This window comes from Haliotis cracherodii, unplaced genomic scaffold (assembly GCF_022045235.1).
Source record: "Haliotis cracherodii isolate W230 unplaced genomic scaffold, xgHalCrac1.p SCAF_6, whole genome shotgun sequence".
Taxonomy (NCBI): Eukaryota; Metazoa; Mollusca; class Gastropoda; order Lepetellida; family Haliotidae; genus Haliotis; species Haliotis cracherodii.
In genome coordinates, this window is record NW_027266319.1 from 17,065,644 (window position 1) to 17,076,923 (window position 11,280).

General features: G+C 43.0%; 1 protein-coding gene across 1 annotated transcript in view; it reads right to left on the reverse strand.

Annotated features, from left to right (window-relative positions):
- The window catches only part of LOC139446742 (uncharacterized), a 29,546-nt gene extending 19,306 nt beyond the window's left edge, over positions 1–10,240 (reverse strand). Inside the window, exons 1-2 of the mRNA XM_071228044.1 lie at positions 10,129–10,240; positions 634–723 (exon numbers count right to left, since the gene is read on the reverse strand). Coding sequence (XP_071084145.1) covers positions 634–723; positions 10,129–10,240 — 202 coding nt within the window. The remainder of the gene's footprint in view (positions 1–633; positions 724–10,128) is intronic.
- Positions 10,241–11,280: the final 1,040 nt, after the last annotated feature.

The window sequence follows — 11,280 nt, forward strand, 5'->3', positions numbered from 1 at the left end:
CCATGCTTCTCGAAAAAGGTGATTATGCTTGTCGTAAGAGGCGAGGAAAGAGGTCAGATGGTCAGGCTTGCTGACTTTGTTGATGCATGTCATCGTATCCCAATTATGTAGATCGATGCTCATGATGTCAATCACTGGATTGTCTGGTCCAGACTCGATTTTTTACGCACCGCCGTCATATAGCTGGCATATTGCTGAGTGCGGCGTTAAACAACAAACAAAAATGACGTTCCATGTATGGTACCGATATCAGTCTAGAGGACATATTGAAAATCCTTGTTACAGCCGATAATGATTACCCCGCTTCCAAACAATCCGACGTTGTGCTAACAGACAAAGTATAGTCAACGGAGAGAATGGACTTGCATCAATCCTGTGGTTGTCACATGGTGCTTTCTGTATTGCCACGTTTGGGTGGCATTGTCCTCATTAATTGGCGTCAGAGAAGCGGTGAGGTAAAAATAAGATTGTGAGCGAGGATGAGGATCGAGATAAGTAGAATAAATAAAATGGGGGTAAGGGTTAGAATGGGGGTGAGATGAAGTGAGATTAGGTGGAGGTGAGGATGATGGTTGTATGGATCTTTTAATCGGTTGCCCACATAGATGAATTTTAACTGTATAAGTCACATACCGTCCATCTCTCTTTTCTTCTCGTCGATCAATTTTGGACAGAACAGCATTATGACGACATCCCACGGCTTGTGAATGTGTTCACAGTAGTCTGTGTGAAAACAAATCATTATTATATTTTTATTATTTACATAAATAAATAGAGAATACTACACTTCTGGTTAGGCATAATGTTTACGAAACGAGTGAGGCTTTTAGTTTTTAGATAATTCTAAAAAAATTCTATGATTATGATATTGCATGTCTTACCCACTCCAAAGTGAGGATGAAGTTATGGGTGGGGTGGAGTTGGGTAATGGTGAGTTTGGGGTGAGGGTAAAAGTGACGGCGAGGGCGAGGGAGTGAGAGTGAGGGCGTGGGTGAGAGTTGGGATAAAGGTGAGTGCGAGGGTGAGGGCGGGGGTGAGAGTGAGGGTGAGGGCGGGGGTGAGAGTGAGGGTGAGAGCGAGAGTGAGAGTGAGGGCGAGGGTGAGAGATAGGGATAATTGTGAATGCGAGGATGAGGGCGAGGGTGAGAGTGAAAGTGACATTCGTCACCACTCGCCTCTTTCCGTAACCTGCAAGAAGACTCGTCCCCCTATCGATGAATATTATGTGCGAAAATACGTCAAATAAATCGGAATGCGCGTATGATTTCAAGTTCTTCATCAAAGAATCCCTCAGAAATATTTTTTGATTTTACATATGTCTTGCATCTAAAAATATAGTACACTCTCTCAAAAAAGAAACGCAACCCCAGTCTGAAAATGTTAGAAAGCCTCAAGAAGAAAAATGTTGATTGTAAATACAGTTTTTCTGATATGCACGTATACCATGTACACTGTTTATTAACGTAAGCGCCCAAACACACCCATTTTCGTGCACAAGGGCATTTTATTGTTACTTTTATCGTAGTGAGCAAAATTTTCACGAGGCTGTTATGATAATTGCTTGTTTATAAGCTTGATGAAAGGTAAATGATGACATGTTTTGGTTCATAGGCGATGGTCGCCATGCTTTTAATACTAGCGCCAAAAAACAGTTATTACAAAAGTGGCATTGGCACTTTAGACGAAACGGGATTTACATATAAATGAAATAAGATTGTTAATACATCTTACAACATACCCCTCCTTTAAGAAGGTTATACATAAACACAAATGGATAATGACTAGATAAAATAATGGAGTTGTATATGGTGAAAAAGTCTGGTAACTCCATTGTACAATGGGGATGTGTATGTTCAATACACTAGATGGCTAAGATGAATAATTACTGATTTGTAATACAGTTCACAGATTAGAGTCATTTGCACTGATAACCTGAAATAAAGAAATAAACACACATTGCAATCCACTTTTGCAATAGAACATGAAATTAACTTTGGAGTCCATGATAACCGAAATGTTTACATTATCAGACACATTAACTGAAGATATTAGATCAGTCATTGAGTTTCTGTGGTGTCTTGATTACACGACCACTTCTTGATTTCTTCAATTGCTGTTCGGGTTGTGGCTGATCGCTTGAATGTTGAGGTGATGGAGTTGAGATGAGCTTGGTGACGGGTTTGGTAGCAAAAGTGACTTTCTTCTTAGGAGTTGTTGTTATTGACTTGTTGTTGTTATCTGGTTGTGGAGTGGAGAGCTTGATGGGGAGATTTCTTTGATTAGTTGCTGCTGTAGTTTGTGAAGATTGTGTTGTAGCTGTTTCTCGAAGTTGACTTCGGTTGCGACGTAGAACACTTCCCGCTGCTGGAAATCTGACAGATTGTCCTGGGAGCAGTGGAGGTAGTTCATGATGTAGTGAGGTACGATCATGATGATTCTTCAAGGATGATTGAGCTTCTCTTAGTCGTTCGCGCTGTTCCGCTGCACGAACACTTGTTTCCTGCCTGGAGGGCAGTGTGGTAGTGAGAGGTCTACCAAATAGCATTTCACCTGGTGGTGGGAGTCCAGTTGCGATGGGAGTAGCACGGAGATGTAGCAATGCTTTGTCAATGTCTTGGCCGTTCATAAGACATTTCTTGACGATTGGCTTTACTGTTCCGACCATCCTCTTTGCCAGACCATCTGATCTTGGATAGTGTGGCGACGACGTCACATGTGTGATTCCCCAGTTCAGACAGAACTGTTGGAACGGGTGCCCACTATATTGTGTTCCGTTGTCACTAATGACAGTGTCGGGCTTACCCAGGATAGAACACATGAACTTCAGTTCATTAGTCACTGCTTGACTGCTTACTGGATGTGGTATCTGCTTTACGATAGGATATTTTGAGAAATAGTCTGTGACAACGAGAAAGTGCTTGTCTAGAATTTGGAAGAGATCAGTTCCAATTTTGCGCCATGGAGCTGATGGTATCTCATGAGGTTCCAGTGGTTCAGCTTTGTTCTGTGGCATCAGTTCTTGACAAGAAGCACAAGATTTGATTAATTTCTCAATGTCTTTGTTGATTAACGGCCAGTAGACTGATTCACGAGCCAATTTCCTGGTTTTCTCAACACCCTGATGTGAAGCATGAAGCTGTGTGAGAATATCTTCCTGAAGAGATTCTGGTATGAGCGCTTGACGACCTTTAAAGATGATGCCATCTTCAACTGCTAACTGATCCCTGAATGACCAGTATGGTCTTAGTACTTGCATGACAGATTTGATGTTCTCGGGCCAACCTGTATGTACCATTTCCTTCAGTAGGTTGAGAGTAGTATCTGCACATGTAGCTTTCTTGAGATGTTCTTGCTTTGAAGTTCCAAAGTTGATTAGATCCATGCTACAATCATCAACATCGTAGAGACTGATTCCATCCACTCTGGTATCAAGTTGGATTTCAGCTGTGTTCTCAGTATTCGGGAGTCTCGACAAGGTGTCTGCTAACGTCATATCCTTGCCGGGTCGATATGAAAGATCAAAGTTGTATCCTGTGAGCTTCAAGAACGTTCGCTGGAGTCTCGGTGGAGCCTGGTTGATGAGTTTCTGATGTAACATCACAAGTGGCTTGTGATCTGTGATAACATGAAAATGGCGTCCATACAGGTAAGTATGAAATCTTTGTATTCCATGAACAAGTGATAAAGCTTCCCTCTCAATGTTTGAGTAGGCTGATTGTGTAGGTTTAAGGGATTTCGATGCGAAAGCGATTGGTTTCTCCTGGAGAAGTGCTGCACCTAGTCCTTTCATTGATGCGTCGACCTCAAGAGTCAATGGCTTGTCCATGTCGTAGTAGGCGAGACATAAATCTTCATTCACGAGAGTCTTCAGACGATCAAAACATTGTTCGTGAATAGGTTCCCACACATAGATAGCGTCCTTCTTCAACAGATCACGTAGTACCTTGGATTCTGAGCTGTAGTTAGGTATGTACGAACTCAGGTAGGTAAGCATACCAAGGAATTTCTGTAGTTCCTCTTTGTTGACAGGTGAAGGCATTTTCTGAATGTCAGATATTTTGGCTGGATCTGGACGGATTCCTTTGTCGGTGTACAAGTTACCAAAGAATGGGATAGATTTCTGTTTGATCAGACATTTCTCCGAGTTGAAGACAAGTCCTTTTTCTTTGGCTCTGGTCATCAGCTTGATGAGGTTGCTATCATGCTGCTGTTCAGATTCACCACAGACGCACACATCGTCGGTGATGCCAACCACACCGGTGAGATCTTCGAGTATCTCGTTCATCTGCTGCTGGAAAATGTCTTGGCTGACAGATAATCCAAACGGGAGTCGTCTGAAGCAATACCTGCCAAACGGCGTCCTAAATGTTGTCAGGAGCTGACATTTCTCGTCGAGATGTATAGACCAATAGCCTGCTTTGGCATCTAGCTTGGAGAAGAATTAGGCTTTGGATTCAATTCTTCCAATGTAGGTATCTTGGTTGGACATCTTTTTAGAGCTTGGTTCAGGTGAAACGGATCAAGGCATATGCGCAAGGAGCCATTTTTCTTGGTGACATACGTGAGTGAGGAACACCAGTCTGTATGTTCTGTTACACGTTTTATCACCCCGATGCTTTCCGAGCATATTTCGGCTCTGATTTTATCCTTCAGGTGTATGCTGCACTTCCTGGGAGGATCACAGAAGGGCTCTGCATCTGGTTTCAAGGTAAGTTTAGCAGATGTATGAAAGTTCCCGATAGTATCAAATTGTTGAGGATACTTCTGTTTCAGATCTTCCACACTGTTGATGGGAGAAACTGTTTCTGGCTTGATTTCATCACAGTTGATTGTGACTATGTTGAGTGATTCACATGACGAAAGACCAACGATGGCGGGACCTGGAACGTCCACTACGTAGAATAGCGTATTTTCAAAACTAGAGTCTCTGAATTTACACTTGATTGACATGGTACCAACACACATGATCTCCAGACCGTTGTAAGCGACGAGCTTGATACCGTCTGCAGGTTGGAGAATATCCGCATATGGACGATCTCCGTACATTTGTCGAAATGTTCGAACAGGAAGTGTGTTTCCAGCCGCGCCAGTGTCGACCTTTAGACGAAGACTGTGGATCCCCTTGATCATCGGAGCTTTGACCTTGAGATCTGTGTAAGCTGAATCACGTCTTGTGTCGATAACATCCATGCATTGGTTGGATATGGTGACTGCATGATACAGAACAGAGTAATCTTCATCATCGGTAGTAACTGGATCGTTGTTACCATGGTTACTGTCAACTGAGTTGAAAGTCTTTGCTGGTTTCTGTCTATGTCTACTTTTCGATCGGTTTCTACCTTGTCGAGATGTCTTCCACTTGGTTTTTCGGCAGAACTTGGACCAATGACCCTTGGTATCACAAGCATTACAGGTGTCTTGATAAGCTGGACAGGACTTCGGCTTGTGTTTCAGACCGCAATTCTGACAGGCTCGATACTTGTGGTTGATGGCGTTTACTTCGGCAGTGGTAGCTGGTGTTGGATTGAGATCTTTGACTTGACGATGACCTGCGCTGATCGCTTCATATCGCCGACCTTCTTCTAGAGCATTGGAGAGACTATAGCCTTTGGGTTGTTTCAGCAAATCATGTTGTAGAGCCTCAAAAGGAGTGCTAGCAATTAGCAATTCCAATATTCTTTCTTGAAGTTCTGGTTCATCGAACTCGCACTTTAATGCTAGTGTCTTGCACCTGGTTACAAATTCATCTATGTTTTCTTCCTCCTTTTGTCTGAATTGCATCAACTCAAGTCTATACACTCTAAAATTAACTTGTAATTTGAGTTGTTTTTCGAAATAAGTCCATATTTTATCTGGATCTTTTAGGTCACGTTCACTCAAACCTGAAGCGTTCAGCCGATGTAAACCCTCGTTGCCAAGTCCACGTTTTATCTTCAAAGCGATTTTTTCTTTGTCAGTAATTTCTTCATCCTCACAGAATAATTGCAAAGTCTGTTTGAATAAACTGAATGATTCGCCGATATCCGCCTGTTGCCAGTCCATAAGAGGAATTCGAGACATGCTTCTGGTTAATGATGACACCAAAAGTTCGAAAACGAAACTTGGTTACACACGTGTTTCTTGCCGGTATGGCAAAAGTTCGTTTGATGGTCAAACTTGCGTGTTTAGCGCTGTCCGCTACTTATGGCGTAATCCTGGTGATTAATCTTGTTTACCGCTGCCACCATGTTATGATAATTGCTTGTTTATAAGCTTGATGAAAGGTAAATGATGACATGTTTTGGTTCATAGGCGATGGTCGCCATGCTTTCATTACTAGCGCCAAAAAACAGTTATTACAAAAGTGGCATTGGCACTTTAGACGAAACGGGATTTACATATAAATGAAATAAGATTGTTAATACATCTTACAACAGTGGCCCATGCCAAAAGCCTCATGCACGTGCAATTCATTGAAAGAGCAGTAGAAGTATGGGTTTATAAAAGCACGTGTTGATTAGCAATTCACTCTATCGTTTTCACCGAAAGACAAGGTCGAATATGCCACGGTGGAGTGCTGCAGATCGAAATATCGCCATTGGTCGTATTGAAGCCGGACAAAGCTTTGGAAACGTTGCCCCGGCACCTCAATATTCATAAAACAACGATTTCCCGAATTTGTAGCCAATACACCCAATTTCATGCAACTGAAGATCGCCCAAAAAGTGGTAGGCCAAGGGTTACCACACCACCTCAGGATCGATTCATCCGGGTCACCCACCTACGTAATCGGCTAGCCACACCTACCGTCACTGCAACATAGGTGCCAGGTTTGAGAAGAGTGTCCGCACAAACAATTGGGAACCGTCTACGAGAGGCCGGTCTGCGTGCAAGAAGACCACTTATTGGACCTGTTTTACGCCACGAACATCGACGCCATCGACTCAGGTGGTGAACTAACGTTCGGATATGGACCCTCAGAAACTGGAGGCGCGTCTGGTTTAGTGACGAATCACGTTTTCTCTTTCAACGCCTTGACGGAAGACAGCGTGTCTATAGAAGAGGAAACTAACGTTTTGCCCCGAAATGTGTTCGGCAGGTCGACAGATTTGGTGGTGGGAGCGTCATGGTGTGGGGAGCCATGTCTTACAACCAAAGATCAGATTTGGTGATCATTTGTGGCAATTTGACAGCCCAGCGCTATATTAATGACGTTTTACAGCCTCATCTTCTGCCGATTATCGACCGACAGAGGGAGCTCTATCAACACGACAACGCCAGGACGCACACTGTTCATGCAACAGTGAATTTACTCCAGAATTCTAACGTCAACGTGTTACCATGGCCCTCACGATCACCAGACATCAACCCAATCGAACATCTTTGGGATTATCTGGACCGACGAGTACGTGCACGTACACCGCCGCCACAGACGTTGGATGCACTAGCCGTTGCACTGGAGGAGGAGTGGAGAGCAATCCCTCAGGAAAGAATCCGGCATCTAATCCGTTCTGTTCCTAGGAGGTGCAATGCTGTGATCGCAGCTCATGGCGTTCATACGAGGTACTGAGAAAGACACCCCCTTGCGTCAAGTCAATCTTAGTGAGAGAACTGTCGAAGTCTGGACTTAAACTTGCATAACTGTACTGCCACCATGCCAAATTTCATATTGTTGTCTTCAATAATAAATGTGTTATGATAACTTGAATATTGAGATAAACATCTTGAAAATATAGGGGTTGCGTTTCTTTTTTGAGAGAGTGTATTACCTAAGGCACAGTTAAATATGTTCAGTCATGCTGTATAATTCCGAATGTCCAGATGTGCTTTAAATTGCATCTGAAATATATATAATATATGGGGAAATATATGTGAACCATAACGCGACGAGTTGACAATTGTTTTAGGTATGCCCGTTTGCGCCAATACGGAACCCGGTCGCAAAAATGGCCATGAGAAAGGCACGAGTCGCTATTCGGCTTGTCCCGGAATAACATGAGTTGGTCACGAATGTGAGAGTGAGAGTGGGGGAAAGGATGAGAGCGAGGTTGGGTGAGAGTCAGGGTGAGAGTGAGAGTGGGGGTAAAAATGAGAACGAGGGTGGGTGAGAGACAGGGTGAGACTGAGAGTGGGGGTAAGGATGAGAACGAGGGTGGGTGAGAGCGAGGACGAGGGTGAGAGTGAGGGTGAGAATGTGGGTGTGTGGGTGAGGATGGGTGAGAATGACGTGGGATGAGGGTGTGCATGGGGGTAAGGATTAGGGTGAGGAGGAGTTGGCGGTGATGTGAGGTGGGGATGAGGGTGACGGTGGGATGAGGGTGATCGTAGGGTAAAGATTAGGGTGAGGGGGAGGTGGCGGTGATGTGAGGGTACATGATGGTAGGTGTTAGGGTGAGGGAAGGGTGGGAGGCAAGGATGAGGTCTGAGGGTGAAGGTGGAGATGGTAGCGGGGATGACAATGAAGGTGAAAATGAAGGTGAGGGTGAGGATTTCTGGGTGAGTACAACTTTCCGTCTGAATATACTGGGGTAGTAATACTTCCATTTGAACGTACCGCGAGAGTATTACTTTCCTTCTTGACATACTGTGCGAGAGATACTTTCCTTCTGAACATACCGAGAGGGTGACGTACTGTCCCGGAGCTAAACTCCAATGGTCGGGGTGTAATTAAACAAGAACAAAGTTATAACGAAAACGTGGTAATATGTTCACAGGTCTATTATTAACAGTTAATTGTACCAATGGATGATAGTAAGGGGGATCAAATAAATCCATCCTGCACTGACAAAGATCACAGATTAATCAAATCAGCGCAAATACGCAAGCGGCTTAGCTAAGCAACTGTATTAATATAATGAGAGTAGTTAGTAACACTCTAATGACTAAATGATCTCGGCTGGTTTGAATAACAAGAAATAAACCAGAGGGCTCATCCCTAAAATAAGTCACTTGGACAATAAAATAGACGAGAACGTCTGAATAGCAAACTAGTCTATATATATAATAGACTAAAGATTCAGACTAAAGATTCAGTTGACTGAGCAAGGAAAAACTAAAATCCACAAAAAGGGAAGGTTGGTTATTCACGGATTACTAGAAACCCTAGTTACTGAGGTTAGCTCAATTCAACCAGAGTCAGTACCAGATCAAAAGTGCCCGTATTCACTTACTAACGAAATCTGAGTTTCGCGTGACCACTTAGTAGCAAGACAACCGTAAACGATCTAACGAAGCCTGGTGGTAGCGATGATGATGATGATGATGATGATGATGATGATGATGATGACGATGTTGGAGATTTAACGAGCGCTTCCGGTCGTTTCGATTTCGCACTCGGGGCATACCTAGGAATAAAAAGTAGCTGATGGAATTGATGTGAAAGTGTGATTTGGGGTTGCTTTTTTTGGTTTTTATTGGTAGGGCATTTAGATTCTAGCGTTTAATTTGGTTTTGATTAGATAATTGTCAAGGAGGTAATAGCTGGAGAAATTATTGAGGAGTTGCTGCATTGTGGTAATATGTGTGCCTTTTTCACTTAGGAGATGTTTGGGTGTATGTTGTAGTGTTTACATTGTAAAACGAGGTGGTTAATGTCCTCAACAATAGGCCAGTGGAGGCAGTGGTCTGTACGGTGCTTTTTAATTTGGGGCCTATGGCTGTTTAGGTTTGTGTGACCAGTGTGCAGTCTAGTTGTAGCCCTGGTCGTTGGTTTGATTTAGTGGAATGTTGAGACTTTGTGTTGAGGTTTTTTACTCTTTGTTTGAGGTGTTTTGCTATCGCTGAGTATTTAGATTTATATTTAGCCCCGAGTCTGCTCAAAATAAATGATTTGACTGACAGAAGTATATACAAACCGGGGGGACCCCTGAAGATCAGAGAGTAGAATAAGTCTTCAGCAACCCATGCTTGCCGTAAAAGGCGACTTTGCTTGTCGTAAGAGGTGACTAACGGGATCGGGTGGTCAGGCTCGCTGACTTGGTTGATACATGTCCCAATTGCGTGGATCGATGCTCATGATACTAAACACTGGATTGTCTGGTCCAGACTCGATTATGTACAGACCGCCATCATGTAGCTGGAATATTGCGGAGTGTGGCGTTAAACAACCAAACAAACAACCAAACAACATACTGGGGGAGGAATACTCACATTTCAAAGCATAATCCGAATGGAGTCCCCCGTCGGTACACAGTAACACCGTCCGTTTCATTTCAGATGTCATTTTCAGTTTCTCCTGTTCGCGTTTCCAAATTGCAAACATTTATGTCAAGAGATCTCACAGGTTTCTGCCACACAATATAATGCAAAGCCGAAGATATATCCTTTGTAGCAAAGGATCTTGTTTACTCAGTCGTCAAGATACACATCGTACTTGTTTACGACCTGTAAACGGGTTTCTGTTCGCCGGGTTATGTATTCTCGCCTGTTTACCGACCTATATTTGATCAAGACTGTCGTAAGTCATTGTCAAAACAAGCGTATTTACGATCGTGAAGGACACTGTCATATATGTTTCGGAGAGATTGTCGTTTTACACAACAAATCCCTTTTTCTTTTCCGAAGAAGGACAAACAGTTTGTCTCCAAAAGTAAAACTGCATCATGATGTTCATTAAAGTGCCGTATTTTATTCTTTAAGACATCTACCCAACCCAATCCAACTCAAGATTGAAATGACCGATCCCTTCTGATAAGGTTACTAAAGCATCGATAAGCTGGGTCCCGTCTCTTCATATCACAATATTGATGTTGGGCTGTTGCAAGTTGACGTCGCGCATAGTCACTTGATGTATACTGACAGTTCCACTGTCGAATCTCATGAAATGTTCTTTTGAAAAGCTTCAAAAGCAATCGTCACTCATTCGAGTGTTTTCCATTCTGGTGACAAGCACTCAGCATAACTTTCTGCTCTGCGTTGTAGATATAGTCTTCGACATGGTCTCAAGTAGGTCATATCAATGATCAAGTACAGATTCGTCTGCTGAACAGAAGTCACGTTTTGTGTTTAAGGCCGCACTCCAGAAATATTCCAGTTATATGACGGCGATCTGAAAATAATCTGCACCATGTCAGTGATTGACATTATGAACAACGAACCACACAATTAAGAAAGAAATCACTGGTAGTATCATTGTTATTTTATGTAGAGGAAGCATTGAGTTCGTAAATCCAAGTGCGTCCACGCGCTTCATACCATCCACGCTCATTTGGAAAATTCATGTGACCAATGTTTGTTTGTAAACTTCATATAACCACGTCTATGATGTTCTGAACCGCAAAAGAAACGTCACCATGAATAGAT